The sequence below is a fragment of the Candoia aspera genome, chromosome 1 (genome assembly GCF_035149785.1).
Source record: "Candoia aspera isolate rCanAsp1 chromosome 1, rCanAsp1.hap2, whole genome shotgun sequence".
NCBI lineage: Eukaryota > Metazoa > Chordata > Lepidosauria > Squamata > Boidae > Candoia > Candoia aspera.
The window spans coordinates 176,905,154-176,922,496 of record NC_086153.1 but is presented as its reverse complement, the minus strand read 5'-3'; the positions used below and the strand labels follow the sequence as shown (position 1 = coordinate 176,922,496).

The following is a 17,343-nucleotide window of genomic DNA, read 5'->3' as shown; positions in this document are numbered from 1 at the left end:
CTTGATGTTCCGAAGAAACAGCTTCACACCAGTCTCCCATAAGCCAATTTTTCATTTACAGTCCTAATCAAACATCCCCAAAATGCTACTTTTTTGGGCACGTTCATTAAATATCTCTTCATTCTTCTCAATAAGCTTGCGCCTGTGGGGGGGGGGAAAGCAATATTTTTTTTTCTGCCTTTGTACAGAGACTGCAGAGCTTATAGTGTGCCAGATGTTGGAAACCATTTCCCTCAATCCCAGGCAGCATAGGGGATTCGGGTTTGACAATCCCCCCACCCCCGCCCCCTGTTGTGCAATCCAGTACACAATCAAGTGAAAGCTGCTTTATAAGAAGCTGGTTGAAATTCTGTGCTAAAATAACTAGAAGTATCAAATGTTTTGTTTGGCCAAGTCACAACCATACGTGGCAAGGCCACCCGTGTACCACAGCATAAGATGTGTGTCTTGAATTGATTTATAAATTCAGTTTACCAAACTGGGTCATGGGAAAATCCGCCAAATTTGTAGGCTTGATTCTCTGTGATGTTAAAGACTCTTTTGTATAAGGAGTGCCACAAAGTCACATCTGAGCCTGTTTTTTAAAAGTTGGTTTGGAGACCCTATGATTAGATAAAAATGCTTGGAAGCTACAGGAACAGTTGTGTTTTGGAACAAAAGTCTAGGCAGAGCTTAACTTCAGTACAGCTTTTTCCAAGCTGTCACCTTCCACATATAATAGCTATGATCCTTAGTGGAGTCATTAACCTGGGAGTAATTCCTCTTGAAACAATGGGACTTACTTTTGACAATCCATGTATATAAGCATGCTATTAAGTCACATGGAGACTCATAGAATCAGACCTCATCATGAATATTGTTACCAACTCCCTCGTTTTCTCAAAAGCAAATTCAATCAATTGTTCTAAAGAGAGGGAATACTGCAACTGGAATTTTAACTATTAAATCAATGCACAATGCAATTATGTAATTATTGAATGTTACTGCGTGCTTTTGGTATGTATTTCTTTTTTCAAGTAGTTCTAACAATTTCAAAGGTTTATTTTAATGGCAAATACTTCCAAGGACAGCAAATTTAGCCATGCAGCTTCATAGTCATTAAGGCTTTCTGAAATCTCCCCTTGCCTCCCTACATCTTTGCCCTTGTCAACCCCAAACTAAAAATGCTTCCAAAATGGTGAATTTTGCAAATAAGCTAACCAAGCTAATTACATGCAAGTATTCAGAATAATTTGATCATAGAACATACATTTTCTATAGAACATCTAATCTTCATAAGGGAATAGCAGTCTTCTCACCCACACAAAGTCAAATAATTTAAGTCAGTAATATATAAATATCTATTGGAAATGTTACCACGATTTGTTCCACATACTTCTATAGGAATCTGCAATGCTTAACAAAACCCTTTCAGAAAACTTACTGTCTGGGATTTTACTAGATTTTCCCCCCCACCTCAAAATGTTGTTTTCTTCTGTCAAAGAAGCTACATTAATTCGATATTTCTCTTCAACTTCTACAACTTTTTGTTGGATAGTTTTTCCCATGTCTGCCAAGCTGGCTTTCTGTGGTGGAGAAAACAAAATGGGTTTTGGAAACTTGGGAAGTAACATAAATTTCCTTATGCCAACTTCTATCATCAATGAAATTTCTTGCTATCATTCAGAAGGCACTGATATCTGAGCACTTTTTAAGTTAGCATTGAACTAGAGAATTTTTATCTTAATATAAGAGGCTTTGGGGCCATTTCTTTTTAGAGGGAGTCATCTGCTAGGTCACCAACAAAGAAAGTGTGGATTTCTAACTGATGGTCCCAAAGTAGAAACCTGAACAAAATTACCGTAGCTTAAAAGCACTGCAGCACTGCTGGTTGATCTTATCTTTGTTGGTATTTAACAACCCAGATTTTAACTTTGGTTTTTTTTCCATAATGAGCTTTTCTTCTTTGTTTTTTGGCTACAAAGTGGTGGTGTCTGCATATCTCACATTGTTAATGTTCTGATCTCCAGTTTTAATTCCAGCTGTCAGCTCTACTAATCCTGCCATTCTTATATCCTATTCCCTGCATACAGTATGCATTCCTTTAAAAATCTCTTCTCCAGATTCAGTCTCAATATCTTGTTCATGTAACAGTTTCTCAGAATAATAATCAGGTGTTCTGATGCACCCATTAGCTTTGCTATATTCCACATTCTAGTATTACGTACATAATCAAAAATCTTGCTGTACTTAATAAAGCAAAGATAAATCTTATATTATTTTGCTCTCTCCATTAGTTATGTTAGTTACCTATTCTCATGTGCTGCTCTCCCCATATGTTTGATTTATTTATTTATTTATTTATTTATTCAATTTGTCTCCGCCCATCTCCTCCCATCGCCCCTTGTTAAGCAAAACTTTGCTTGCATGAGGAATTAATGCGGTGGTTCAATGATTTGCACGTTCTCTTGCCTCTGACTTCTTTGGCAGGAGAAAGTGATAAGCAAATAAAGGTGAGTTGCAGAAGTAATTAATGCTCCATGGCAAGGGAGGCTACCCATGGGGGCTATAGCAGTGGGATACAAAGAGAAAACCAGGGGCAATTGAAACAAACTATAGCAAAAATTAACTAGACTGCGTTCCAGAGCATTCTCAGTGATGTAGCATTTGGAGAATGGCACATTATCAGAGCAGAAAGTTTGCTTATTTCCTTTTGGTTTGATAGGGAAAAGATAAATATTTTATGAATAACGCCCATTCCAAGAACATCAGTGAAGCAATGGCTGAACCTGGGGCTTGGCTTTGCTGGTGCTGCAGAATTGCACATGGTGGTACTCTTCACCAAAGGCCAGAGGATTTATTGGAAGGAAAAAAGATACACATTTACTGTTAGTGCAGATAAAAGCTCTCCAGCTGTAGAGGTAAAGAAAAGTGCCTAGCAGGGGAGCGAGGCCAATCGGAAGGTCCTGCCTCTGGCCTTTGAGGAAGAGCATTCCAGGCGAAAAGGAGACTAACCCATCCCCAAAGCAGCAGAAGGAGCCAGGAGCTTGCTGTCCTCCTCCAGGATTGCAGAGTGAGATACTTGGACCCCATTCTGGGAAGGGGCCAATGCTGCTGGGTACATGGATGTGTAGGATTATTCCTATTCTGAACTGTTGTAGTAGATTACCAAAAGGAAAGGCATGCTGTCAATCTTTTCAAAAAATAATCTTTTTTTGGTCTAGTGGGTAAGGCAACAGGCTAGAAACCAGGAGACAGAGAGTTCTAGTCCCGCCTTAGGCATGGAAGCCGGCTGGGTGACCTCGGGCCAGTCCCTCTCCCTCAGCCCAACCCACCTCACAGGGTTGCTATTGTGGGGAAAATAGGAGGAGGAAGGAGTATTAGGTATGTTTGCTGCCTTGAGTTATTTATAAAAATAATAATAAAGGTGAGATAGAAAATAAATAAAATAAATCTGCTCTTGCCACCAGCAAGGAGAGAGTAAAGTTAGACAAATTTCAAAAGGGTAGTCATATATCACAGATCTCACCTCCTTCTGAAGGTCTCTCTCTGTTCTGTGAAGAGATGAAGCAATAGCAGTAAGAGTTTCGTTCTTCTCCTTCAGTTCATTCTCCAATGTCTTTTATTGAATAAAAACATTTTAAAAAATTATTTCAAGCATTTATATCACATTTCCACAGATGTTCCAAGAAAATGTGCAACTTTGTTTGACAGTAAAATAAATAAGCCTGCTTATCAGGAATAATATCCCAGGCAATACTTTGCATGCCAGGGTAGAAATGCTCTCTGTGTGAGTGATTTAAAAAGCTCCAAATCTCATGACATCTCGTTCCAAAAATTCAAGTACTTAAAAAAATTACATTGGTTTTTAATTCATATTGGAATTTAGGGGGCACCATGGTGCCTGCTGAATTACCTAGCGACACATCCCTTCCTTCCTCTAACAGGCAAAACTGTCGGCAACTTACTGCCCTCATGTTTGGACTACAATTCTCACAAGCTCTTGCCACTTGCCTCACTGGAGCTGATGGAATTGAAATCGGCTTACCTATCCAATCCAATCAAAGTTGTTACGGGATAGGAAATATTTATGCAGTATACAAAAGAGTCCATTGGCCAAAGGAGTCTTACTCATCTGAAGTAGGAGTTGGATAGACCTCAAGTCCCTAACTAATTTTTTTTTATTGGATCTTTACCTTTTCTTCACATCTTCACCAGTGTGTTGGTGAAGATCAACTACGCACTGCCTTGGTAACCTCAACAGTTAAGGTTTTTCTAACCCACCAATAAGCCATTTCATGAAAGACCTAGCACAACCCAGGCATAAGCTTTCATAAACTATAACTCACTTCATCAGATGTATTGAGTGGCTAGGCTGATGTAGGATTTAAATTGGGGTAAGGTGGAGAGGAAAGGAAGGGGAAGATAGGGTGGTTATGCAGATGTAGGTTACATGTGAGACAGATTACATGTTCTCTGCCTCCTCTGGCCTGTAACGTCTCCCTTTTTGTCTCTATGTTAAAGGCTGCAATGAATGGGCAAACACCCATTCGCTCACACAAGGTAGGCAAGCCCTTTGCTCTCCCACATTCACTCAGCTTCTTGAAAATTGACAGCTGATTCCCAAGCATGGAATTAACATCTTCTCTACAAAGCACACTTGCAAAGGCATGAGTGGGTAAGGGAGACAAGTCCAGACTTCCCCAGGCAAAACAAAATGCCTTATTCCATCTCACCGAAACTGTTTGGACATTTGGCTACCCAAGCTAAAAGAAAGTTTTACTTTTCTTTATTTCTAATAAAACTGATTTTAAATCACAAGACTGATGTTTTTATTGTCGTCTCCTCAAAGGGAGACAGGGTTCCTGTTCTCTGGCCACATGTCTCAGTGCTATTAGGGTAAGGAGATAGTGATACAGAATTGGTTTTCCTTGTCATTATTATGATTATTATCACCATTGTTATTATCACCATCATTATTATGGTTACAAATAAATTAAGCTCCTGGGCTGTGAGAGCCCCCTCTCTCCAACAAGCTTGGGTTAAGAGGAGGAGCCTGAACGAGGCATTCTTTCCTCCAGGAAGATAGGTAGGCAGCAGGAAATGGCTACAGTGCATGATTCATAACCAGAAGCTGCATCAGCACCATACACCCAGATATGGGTGGGTGGGTGGGGGGGGAGGCACAGCTGAGAGGATTAAGGCCACTCGTATATATTGCCACAGCATCATGTTCTCATCTTTTCAATGCCAATGGAAATATTCATTAATTCTTTGGATTTTCCTCATGCTCTTGCCATCTAGACAAGCTCTAGAATCTTGAGCTTGTGTTTTCCTTCAGCGTTTCTCTAACAATAGTGCCAATGTTCAAGTGTTGGTATAATTTAGCCAAACAACAGTGCTCCCATTTCTATTCTCACACACTGCACATGAGTAACATCAACATTGGCAGCTTTCCTCAGAGACATTCCCCACTGGAACTATATTGGCAGCCAGATGAGCTCAGCCCACCCACCCCATCCAGTCTTATAGATGGGACCAGTACTTAGGTACTCCAACTTCTCTTTGGTCATCTTAGGACAGCTAGACCTTCCCCAGATAAAGATTATTACTGATCCATATACTGTATGTGACTCATAAGAGATCACAATGAAGAACTGCTTATTTTCCTGTAAATGTAGTTTAGGTGATCATCTGTGACTTCACAAAATTTTATCCTCTTAAAATTTTGGTCTCAAGTGATCTCACTGTTCCCTTCAAATCCCCTGTGATGGTCTTAGGAACTGTAAAAGTTGTTATCTGGGAGCTTCACCTGGTTGCTTAGTATGCATGGAGGGTGGGGTTCCTGTGAAACAACTCTGTAAACTCTAGAAGTTCAAAACTAGGTTCTGCATAGATGCAGAATCCATGTGTACAAATTCACAGATGACCACTTGAAGAACTGCAGTGGCAGGGAATAAACTGGTTCTTGATTTGTATATACTGGTACTGAACTTAAAATTTAGTAGTCAAAAGGAGGTTATCAAAAAGGAAGAATGTATTGGCAAACTTGCCAGATTTCCCATTAACAGAAACAGAAGAAACCATTAGGTTTGCTTCATGGTTTAAAAGGCATTACAGTCAGGGTCTGCTGGACCTAATCCAAAATACTAAAGCAAATACAAGTTTAATAAATTATTATTGCTATTCCCACTGATAACTCTCATTTTCCCCAACTAGCAGGTAGAATATCGGGGGAGTTACATCTAATACATATAAAGGGGAAGCCTATGATAGACCATTTGGTTTCTACTTATTAAATAAGTGCCTCAATTGCAATTTTTTTTAATCAACACACATGCCTTGATTTTGACATTTAACTCTTCTATATTTTCCAAGGCCATTTGGTACTTCTTCTGAAATTCCTGGAAAAGAAAAAGAAAAAGAAAAGGATAGGGAATTAATAGAAAAAATATACCTGAAATAAACTTTTAATTCTTAATTTTTCTGTGGGCTCCCAATGAAGTCTTGGGGTGCATCTCCTTTTATGCAGCTCAGTTCACACTCTGACTAGCTATGCACTGAATGAAACTAATTTGTACAGCAATTCTATGTGATAATAGGAAAAAAACAGGCTTGCTAGATTCACTTCCTGAACAGCTAGCAATGGTAAACTTTTAACATTATTTTGCGATTTTTTTCGTGACTCGATCATGCGCTACTCAAGCGCAGACTGTGTAGGTAGAAACAATGGAACACTGTGTAGGGGAGGGGGCAGGAACCACGCTGAGACAAGGAATAGGTCTCTAGTGTTTTATTACTGCTACAGTAGACAGAAAATCCTACCAAACTGAAGAAGTGTGAGAAAACCCATACAGATAAACCCCAAAAGTCAAGGCGGGTCTGTTCTGTGTCTCTTTGAATCCTCGCTACTACGCATGCGTTTTCCCCCCTGGATAGGGGCCCCCTCCTGCTCACCATCAGTGCTCATAACACCGCCACCCGCTACACAGCTAGCTTGTGGCGACTTGGCGTTATATATCATATTTCAACCTACCTACACGTGTTCTGTGACAACAGGCATTTATTGTTATTACCATAAAGTAGACATGTAAGTTTTCTTATTTGATTATTAAATTTTGCTTTATTTATTTGCCTACCTAACAATTTATCATGGGCTTGTGTTATTTCTTAAAAAATATATTTATTCCTAAATAAATTTATTCCAGCATGGCTTCAACATCATTTCAACAGAAAACAGAACCCCAGAAAGAAAATAAAAAAAGAAAAATTGCAGATGAAGGAAGAATATTCAATGAAAAATGGACAGATTAGTACTTTTTTGTCGAGACAAATATTAAGGCATTATGTTTAATTTGTAGGGAAAATGTGTCAGTTTTCAAAGACTACAATTTGAAAAGGCATCATATGGAAAAACATGCTGCCAAATTTGAAGCGTATCAAGGAATTTGTCATAAAGACAAATTAGCAGTACTGACAAAAAGTCTGTGTCTCAACAATTTTTTTTTTAAGTCACAACTCAAAAGAACTCTATTAGAAAAGTCAGTTATTTGGTAGCAAATCTGATTGCAAAAAAAATCAAAACCATTTACCGATGGTGAATTTATTAAGCAATATATGGAAAGCATGGCAGATATAATTTGTCCTGATAAAAAAAAGCGATTTTTCTAAAATCTGTTTGTCTCACCAGACTATAGCCAGGCGAATTGAAGAAACAGGAAAATCTATCAAAAGAGGTTTGAAGAATAAAGCTGCTAATTTCAAATTTTATGCTTGGCGATGGATGAAAGTACTGATGCTACAGATACGGCTCAACTTGCCATTTTTATTAGAGGTATTGATAACGAATATAATGTCACTGAAGAAATGGCTTCTTTGGTGCTATTAAAAGAAACAATTAAATCTCTTGATTTGTACAAAGCAGTAAAAATGACATTAAAGCGATTTTCTTTGACCATTGTCAACCTGTCTGGTATATCTACTGATGGCACCCCAGCAATGGTTGGTAAAAGTGAGGGACTCACAAATCGATAGAAGACGATGCAAGTGCCGCTGGCAACTCACATTTGATGAAGTATCACTGCATTCTACATCAAGAAAATTTATGCGCAAAAGCTTTAAAAATGGATAATGTCATGCAAATTGTCATCAAAACAGTGAATTTCATAAGGGCCAAGAAGGGACAGAATCACTGCCAATTCCAGGAGTTCCTTAAAAGTATGGATGCTGATTATGGGGACATCATTTACTTTTCTGAAGTACAATGCCTAAATTGGGGTAAAATGCTGAAAAGGTTTTATGGTTTGTGAAATGAAAACAAGTTGTTTATGGAATCAAAATGAAAATTTGTGCCAGAACTTGAAGATGAATTATTCAAGCTTTGCTGCCAGCTATAGAGGGTCAAGGCAACCACTCTCAGACTTAATTCAAAAATTGAAATATGAGCATAGCAGGCAGGATTTCTATAGAAATGCAAAACAGACCCATTGAGAGGCAAGCTATTTTTCAAAGCCTCAGGGCAAAGATGGTGGTCAGAAGCAGAAAAGTGTTTCAAAGACAAAGAGACCCATCAAATGCCATTTTTGTAGAAAGAGTGAGCACTTAAAGAAAAATTGCTGGGCCAGAAAGGCATATCAGAAAACCAACAGAGAAAAAGTTCCAGAAACAACTCTTGTTGCATTTTCCGCAATTAATAAAAGTCACTCTTCTTTCATAATAGACAGTGGTTGCAGTATGATTAACGATCCTGATTCCTTTACTGAACTGAACCCAAGTTCAAAGGAAGAAACCGGTTTGGCTGATGGAAGAATAATCCCAGTAGAAGGTGGGGGGCATGCCCTCCTGAGGTGTGGAAATGGCACCACCCAGAGAAAGATGATTGCAACTAACATTTTGTATGTTCCAGGATTGAGAATGAACCTGATTAGCGCATCTGCCCTCATGAAGAAAGGGCATACTCTTCGATTCAAAGGTAACAAATGTGAAATAATGGATCAAAAAGGTGTTTTTTAACAGGATTCCTAGGTCAGGGTTTGATTTTTCTTAATTGTGAGAAGTGAGACATGGCATGCATGGCTAGTCACCGAGGAAAAGAGGACAACAGCGCCACCTTCTGGCATAGACGATTTGAACACAGAGATTCAAATGCAATTCTTCAAATGAAGAGAAATGGATTGGCAAGCAAGGACTGTGGTAAGACTGATACAAGGCACAAAGCCTGCCTGCAGGGAAAGGCCACTAGGCCTGCAATCCCAAAACAAAGCACCAGGCACTCCAAGCAGCCCCTGGAGCAAATTCACACCAAGCTGTGTGGGCCAATTCAAGCATCCGTGGGGGTAACAGATGGGGAGAAGTAGCAATGACAGTTACTTACCTACAAAATAGATTACCAACAAAAGGAACAGAGCCAAATATGAATCCTCTATCCAATAGCACTGCAGAAGGGGGAGGTGATGATGACTTGTTCAAAGTACCTTACCCAGTGTTTCCAGATGCAGCGAGCAGGCAAGCCCATAGAGAGGACATTGAGACGGAGACTCCGCCTGAATCAGATGATGAGGAACCAGGAGGAACAGAAGGGGCAGAGATGCAGTATCATCCAGACCTGAGGCGCTAATCACAACCCAACAAGGGAGTTCCAGCCAAGTGACTGTCCTACCTCACAGGGGTGGCATTGCTGAAAGAGGGAAGGAAGGAAGGAAGTGCAGCAGCTTCCACCTTCCACCTTCATGGAAGGAAGTACAGCAGCTTCCACCAGCTGAAGCATGTTAAGTGGAGGGAAGCAGCTCAATAAGAGTTTGAGGCTCTGCAACACAACAACACTTGGACACTCACAAAGTTAGCTGTTGGCAAAAAGGCAATTGGTTGCAAATGGGTCTTTAAGACCAAACAGAATGAGAAGGGAGAAGTCCAATGATACAAAGCTAGACTGGTAGCCAAGGGCTATTCACAAGAAGTATGGAAACGATTACGACCAAACTTTTGCACCTGTTGTGATCCACACAATTCGACTTCTTTTAAGTCTAGCTGCAAGTAGAAACATGCAAGTGGAACTTATAGACATTAAAACACGTTCTTGCATGGGGAAATTCAGGAGGAGTTGTAACTGCAACAACCTGAAGGATTCACTGATCCAAAGAACAGGCATTTAGTGTGTAAGCTTCAGAAGGGGAACTATGGGCTGAAACAAGTAGCCAGGGCCTGGGATGTGAAATTAAACTAGATGCCTTTCACTCAAGGCAAAGCTGATCCCTGCCTTTACACACGACACAAGAATGGCAAAGATGTGTTCATTCTGACATTCGTGGATGATTTGATTCTCTGTTATGAGGATCAAAGGGACATTGATGAAATTGTATCCAATTTGGACACGGAAGTAGAGGTGAAACGCCTTGGGAAGGCGAACTACTACTTGGGGATACAAATTGACAAAGAAGAGGATGGAAGTTTTCTCCTTAGTCAGAGGCAAAAGATTCTAGAGTTATTGGAGAGCCTGGGGCTGGAAGATCCAAACACAGTACCAACTCCAATGGAACCAGACTTTTGCAAAGTCAAGAACACTAGTGAACAGTTGCCTTAGAACAATGGCTACAGTGAGGCCATTGGGAAGCTGTTATATTTGTCAACCACAACAAGGCCAGATATTTCAACTGCAATGGGGATCCTCTGCAGAAAAAACAGCGCACCCACCCAAAGGGACTGGACAGGCGTTAAGCGGGTGGCAAGATACCTAAAGGGGACTGCAGACCTGAAGCTTAAGCTGCCAGCAACTGATTCTCCTGAACTAGTGGGGTAAACCAATGCAGATTGGGCAGAAGATGCAACTGATCGCAAATCCACTAGTGGGAATGTTTTTTTGTTTGGGGGAGGGGCTGTGAGCTGGGCTAGTCGCAAGCAGACTATATTGGGATGCTCAACTACTGAAGCGGAGTATGTCTCCATGGCTGAGACGTGCAGAGGTACAATGGCTCAAGTATCTACTTGAGGATCTGGGGGTATGTGTTTCTGCTCCAAGAAGTGTCTTTGAGGACAACCATAGTTGTATAAGACTCTATCAGACAAGGTGGGAGGGCGGACCAAGCACATAGATGTTCGTTACCACACGATTAGAGAGGCACAGGAGACAGGACTAATACATTTGGAGTACTGTCCTTCAGAGAACATGATCGCTGACATCCTGAAAAAGCCACTTGCAAAGGGTGTCTATCAAGGCCTACGAAGTGAGTTAAATCTTATGTAGGCATGATGCATGCATGTTTTGAGAATGGGTGTTGGAGGTCCTGGCAAATCCAGCATGCCTCATTAGCATGTGCGTGTGAAAGGTGAAAGGTACCCAGTCCAAACACTGAGTCATGTCTGACCCTTTGGAAGGACGCCGCTTTTGCAGCATTTTCTTTGCAGACTATAGCGGGGTGGTTTGCCATTGCTTTCCCCACTCATCATCTTCCCCAGCAAGCTGGATACTCATTTTACTGACCTCGGGAGGATGGGAGGCTGAGTCGACCTGAGCCGGCTACCCGAGAATCCAGCTTCCTCTGGGATCGAACTTGGGTCGTGGGGAGAGTTTGGGTTGCAATACTGCCACCTACCACTCTGCGCCACACGAGGCTCATATTAGCATGTGCATTAGCATGTAAATTGAGTTCATCACATGATGCAACTCTGAGGAAGCTGATTGTTGCCACTCCCACTTCCTCTCTCTCCTTTTCCTCCTCCTCCCATCGAAAGAAGCACACGGCTGTGTGCTGCTCTCCTCCATCTTGGGCCATGCAGTCCAGCCTAAGAAAAGAAGGATTTTCCCATTTCTTCCACGTAGCCCTTGGCAGCAAATAGGGCTGAGGGTTTAGGGCAAACTAAGTATTTAGAAAGAACAGAAGAAACAAAGACGTCATCTTTTCCACTGAAGATGGATGTAACTGAACCATGAATAAAAATGAGTAAGATATTCTTTTACTTATCTTAAACCTACTATGTCTAAGCGTGTAATTCTTTATGCTTGGGAGGGCTGAATGTGTAAGATCATTAACCCGTGTTTCTCTGATGTGCTCCTTAACGCTATTTTAAGATAATATTCTTTTTCTGTGGACAGCATCTCAGCTGTGTTAAGCTCTGCTCCATTTCAGTGGTTCTAGCAGGCCACCAAATGACTTCAGAAAATTGGGTTTCATGGAAAGTTTACCAGCTTGTAACCACCATGTCTCTGGCTAAAATTGCTTCCCAGTTGGCATCATCAATGCTACAGTGTTAATCTTTCTCCATCAGCTGGAAGGAGAATGAAAATAGCAATTTGAAATATCCCAAATAGTACTGGGGTACTACAGTATTGCCCATCATAAAATCTCATGCAGCAAAGGTATCTTACAACATCAGTTCAAAATTCAACCCTTTTTATTGCTTCCTGTTTGGGATCATTTGCTTCATGAATAACAGCCTTTTAATTAGAAACGAATTAATGGGATTTCTGATTAATTATTCCTGAAGAAATTTTATTCTGCTCAGGAGCAAGCTTTAATGGTGTCATGCACTGCCTGCCTCTGAATAATACTCAGACACTGGTTCGTGGATCAGGCTCTGATTTATTCACAGCGCAGTTACAGCGTCGGAAGAAAAAAGCTGAGAGTGACAGGAGCGCGCCGGTGCGGGGTTTAAATACCCCGCGCCGGTCAGCGCCCCCTCACTCGCGGTCACGTCACCCCCCTTTGTCCAATACGTTGTCCTGCCGGTGGGTGAGGGGTTGTGAGGCCCCACTGGCGTTCCGGGATCGCCCATCATCAGGTTTTCTATTCCTCTGGTGATTGCTGTCAGCTGGGCAATCTCCGATGTATTGGTGCTGATGGCTTGGGTGTGCTCCGTGATCCGTTTAGTTATTGTTTGTTGGCCGTTAGTCGTTGTGGGTTGATGGCTACTTATCTTGAGCCCCTTCACCTATTTCCTTGCTATTGTCATGTGTGCCATTGCGCTGATGACTTCAGCTCAACGGCACTCATGACATACTGCCCCCTGTCCGAATAGTGCTCCCCCCCGGTTTTCTGGGTTTTTTTTGTTTTTTTTTTTTTTCTCGGTGGAGCTGTCAAACGGCACTTTTTTTTTTTTTGAAATTCCCGCCGGAGTAGTTGTCGCCCCTCCCTTTGCTCCTCCCTCTACCATGTGCCTTCCCAGGGTGTGTCCATGGTGCGCATGCCCGGGTCCCGTCCTGGCGTGCGCATGCTCCAGCCACACCCTGTTTGTTAGGCTCAGTTCGGCGAGGAGAGAGGCGTGGCTGGTCGGGTGCTTATCAGCTCCAGGTAGGGCCCTTCTTTTTTTTCCAATTTAAAGTGCGTCGCCTTTGTTGTGTCTCCTGGGCGTCGCCCCCAGGTTGCCCTGTTGACTTGCTTGCCACTCCCCCGCGGCCGGGGGGGCGGGGGGAGGGTGCTGGCGAACGCTTGTCATCACCTCGTGGGCCTGGGGCGGGGGGGGTGAGTCCCGGGGGGGGAGGTCCACCCAAGTCGCGGGCTTGGGGGGGCCCTTTCCCTTGGGGCACGGGAGGCGGGGGGGCTGCGGGGGGGGTTTGGCTTGCTGACCTTGGTTGTGGCTTGTCGGGGTATGCCCGGTGAAATGCTCTGGTTAGGTCAGGCGCGTTAACGTTGTGCGCCGCCACCCATTCCGGGTGGGGGAAGTGTTTCCACCTGACCAGATAGTGTAGAGTTCCTCGTTGCTTGCGGGAGTCGAGAATGTCCCTTATCTCGAAGTGGTGTTGCCCGTCGATCATCACCGGTGCGGGCTGTGGCGTGCTTGGGTGCCATCGGGAGGTGGTTGCCGGTTTCAGGAGGCTGGTGTGGAACACCGGGTGGAGTCTCCGTAGGTTGTGTGGCAGGTCCAAGCGTATTGCTACCGGGTTCACTATTTGCGTGACTCGGAACGGCCCGATGTACTTAGGCCCCAGTTTTTTCGAGGGTTGGGTTGACTTTAGGAACTTGGTGGATAGGTAGGCCATATCCCCCGCTTGGAACGTCGGTTGTTGGCGCCGGTGCTTGTCGGCCTGCTCTTTGTAGGCTGCCTGTGCATCCTTCAGCGCCGCCGTGATTACTGGCCATGCTTCCGCGATCTTCCGTCCCCAGTCGCTAGCGTCCACCTGGGGTTCCGGGGGTTGAGGTAGCTCCGGTATGGGGACGAAGTCGCGCCCCGAGACTACTTCAAACGGAGTTTTCCCCGTGCTCGTGCAGACGGCGTTGTTGTATGCGACTTCGGCGAACGGGAGCAGTTCAGCCCAGTCGTCTTGGTGGTAGTTAGTATATGATCGTATGAATTGCTCTAAGGTGGCATTAAGAACCTCTGTGGCTCCGTCCGTCTGGGGGTGCCAAGCCGTAGATAGGGCCTGTTGGGTCCCCGTCAGCTTTAGGAAGGCCCGCCAGAATTTGGAGGTGAACTGTGTGCCCCTGTCGGTCACCACACGTGCGGGACATCCGTGTAGCCTGTACACGTGGATGAGGAAGAGTTTGGCTAGCTGTTGTGAGGATGGGACCGACGTGCAGGGGATGAAGTGGGCCTGCTTTGAGAAGTAGTCCTTCACCACCCAAATGGCCGTTTTCTTCTGGCTGGGTGGGAGGTCCACTATAAAATCCATAGAGATTTCCTCCCATGGGCGGGAGGGTTCTGCCACCCGTTGTAATAGCCCCGCGGGTTTGCCTGGTGCCCGTTTGGCCCTAGCGCACGTTGGGCAGGATGCTACGTAGGCTTTTACGTCTCGCCTGAGCACGGGCCACCAGAATTGACGCCGTGTTAGGTGTAGGGTCTTGAGGAACCCAAAGTGTCCCGCTTGTTTGGCGTCGTGTGACCTATGCAAGATCGCCTGGCGTTGCGAGTCCGGGACGTAGATTCTGCCTTCCCCCCATGCCAGGTCCTGTGCCATCGTTACCTTGTCGGGGTTTGCCAGGAACCAGGGGTCGGTTTTGGGGGCGGCGGCGAGGTCCGTGCGCATTCCCCCTGGTAGTTGCGGTTGGCTTCTTCCGGTCGCCGGTTGTCCCGCCGTCGGCTGCGCCGTAGAGTCGAGCTGCCTCCGCGCGCCGCTTCGGGTGGTCACGGCCATCCCCAGTTGTGAGGCGGATAGGACCGTCCCAATGGTGTCTGGGGCGGGCTCTTCGTCTTGGGGCAGTCGGGAGAGGGCGTCGGCCAGGAAGTTCTTTTTGCCCGGCATGAACTTCAGCTGGAAATTAAAGCGGCTGAAGGATTGGGCGCATCGGACCTGTTTTGGGCTAAGGCGTCTAGGCGTTCGTAGGGCCTCGAGGTTCCGGTGGTCAGTCCAGACCTCGAATGGCTGGGTGGCTCCCTCGAGTAGGTGTCGCCATGTCTCTAGCGCTGATTTCACCGCGAAGGCTTCTTTCTCCCAGACGTGCCATCGCCTTTCTGTCTCGGAGAACTTCCTTGACAGGTAGGCGCATGGTTTCAGGAGTCCCGTGGGGTCTTTCTGTAGCAGGATGGCTCCCAGGGAGAAGTCTGAGGCGTCGGCTTGGACCACGAACGGCCGTTCTGGGTCCGGGTGCGCGAGGATTGGCTCCGTAGTGAACAGCGCTTTCAGCTTGTTGAATGCGGTCTGGCACGCGGGAGTCCAATTCAGCACTGTGCCTGGGTTCTTGGCGCGTCGGGTGTCCCCCACCCCTTTGGTTTTGAGGAGGTCCGTTAGGGGGAGGGCTATCTCTGCGAACCCCCGGGCGAATGACCTGTAGAAATTCGCGAATCCGAGGAAGCTCTGTAGTTGGCGTCTGTTGCGGGGGCGCTCCCAGTTTAGCACCGCTTCGACTTTTGCGGGGTCCATTTCGATGCCGTCCCCGGAGATTCGGTACCCCAGGTAGTCTAGGCGCTCTTTGTGAAACTCGCACTTTGTAGGCTTGGCATAGAGCTGCGCCCTTCTGAGCTTGTCGAGGACTTGCCTGACTAGGGTCACATGTTCCTCGTGCGTTTTTGTGTAAATAAGGACGTCGTCGATGTAGACCAGGACCCCTTTGAACAGATGTTCATGCAGTACCTCATTAATGAGCTGCATGAACACCCCAGGGGCCCCCGCGAGTCCGAAGGGCAGTACTTTGTACTGGAAGGCGCCTGGAAGGGCAGTTGAACGCCGTCTTCCATTCGTCCCCCTCCCTGATTCGGATGCGATAGTACGCCTCGCGAAGGTCCAGTTTGGAAAAGACTTTGCCCGTGGACAGGTGGGCGAGCATGTCCTTCACCAGGGGTAAGGGGTATTTGTTGGACAGGGAAGCCGCGTTTAGGCCCCGGTAGTCGGTGCAGAGCCGTAGGGTGCCGTCTTTCTTCTCCCGGAATAAGACGGGGGCTCCGACCGGTGAGCATGCTGGCTCTATGAATCCCCTGTCAAGGTTTTTATCGATGAACTCCCGGAGGGTTGCCATCTCCTTCGGGGTCATCGAGTAGATCTTTGGTCTAGGTAAGGGGACGTCGGGCAGTAGGTCGATCCGGCAATCCGTCTTGCGGTGGGGGGGGTAGTTGGTCAGCTTCTGCCTCTCCGAAGACCTCGGAGAAGTCGGCGTATTGTTCCGGTAGGTCTGCTGTGGTAGCGGCGTTGTCTTGTGTAGTCGCCTCCGCTCGTCCTACAGTGGGGTTGGTTCTGCCCGCTGGAACTGGTGCTCGATACTCGCCGTCGCCGAATGTGAAGGTGCGGGTCTCCCAGTTGATCCGCGGGTTGTTTGTCACGAGCCATGGCATCCCCAGGACTGCAATGGGCCGTCCGACGTGCGTGACGACGAACGATGTGCGCTCGGTGTGAGTGCCCATTTGCAGGGTGACCGGCTCGGTTTGTAGCGTGGCTGGTTTCCCTCCCGCTGTGGAGCCGTCCAGCTGGTGGAATGCCAGCGGCGTGGGGAGGGGGAAGCAGCGGAGGTCGAGTTTGGCGACTAGGTCGGGGTGGATGAGGTTTTTTGAGCACCCCGAGTCCACTAGTGCCGCGGCCGTGGTGGCTCCGTTGCCGGCAGAGAGTTTGATTGCTGCCATTATTACGGGGCTTTCGTCGTTCCGTCGAGGTGGTCCGCGCTGCTGTCCCACCGCCTGCCTCACCACGCGTTTCAGGGCAGGCGGGGAGCTTTTCCCGCCGGCTGTTCGGGGTCTGCGTTATCCTCTTCCCCCCAGTAAGCGTCCCAGCCTTCCTCTGGTGTCGCTGTGGCCATGGTCATTCGGCGGTGAGGGGGCGGCCCCAGGTTGAGTGGTTTGGGGCTAATTTTCGGGGTGGGTTTGGGCGCGCTGGTCGGCGGTCGGTTGGCGAAGCAATCCACCGTCTTGTGCCCTAATTTGCCACACCTCCCACAGGGCTCCCGGTTGAATTTCTTTTTTGGGTATATGGGGCCGGCCATCCCCACGTGTGGTGCGGGTACCTTTTTT

The 17,343-nt window shown here is 45.9% G+C and overlaps 1 protein-coding gene across 1 annotated transcript in view; it reads right to left on the bottom strand.

Moving 5' to 3' along the window:
- Window positions 1-15: 15 nt before the first annotated feature.
- Window positions 16-17,343, bottom strand: part of FLACC1 (flagellum associated containing coiled-coil domains 1) — a 40,819-nt gene continuing 23,491 nt past the window's right edge. The window contains exons 12-15 of the mRNA XM_063317997.1: window positions 6,321-6,383; window positions 3,509-3,598; window positions 1,456-1,565; window positions 16-142 (exon numbers count right to left, since the gene is read on the bottom strand). Coding sequence (XP_063174067.1) covers window positions 64-142; window positions 1,456-1,565; window positions 3,509-3,598; window positions 6,321-6,383 — 342 coding nt within the window. The 3' untranslated portion in view covers window positions 16-63. The remainder of the gene's footprint in view (window positions 143-1,455; window positions 1,566-3,508; window positions 3,599-6,320; window positions 6,384-17,343) is intronic.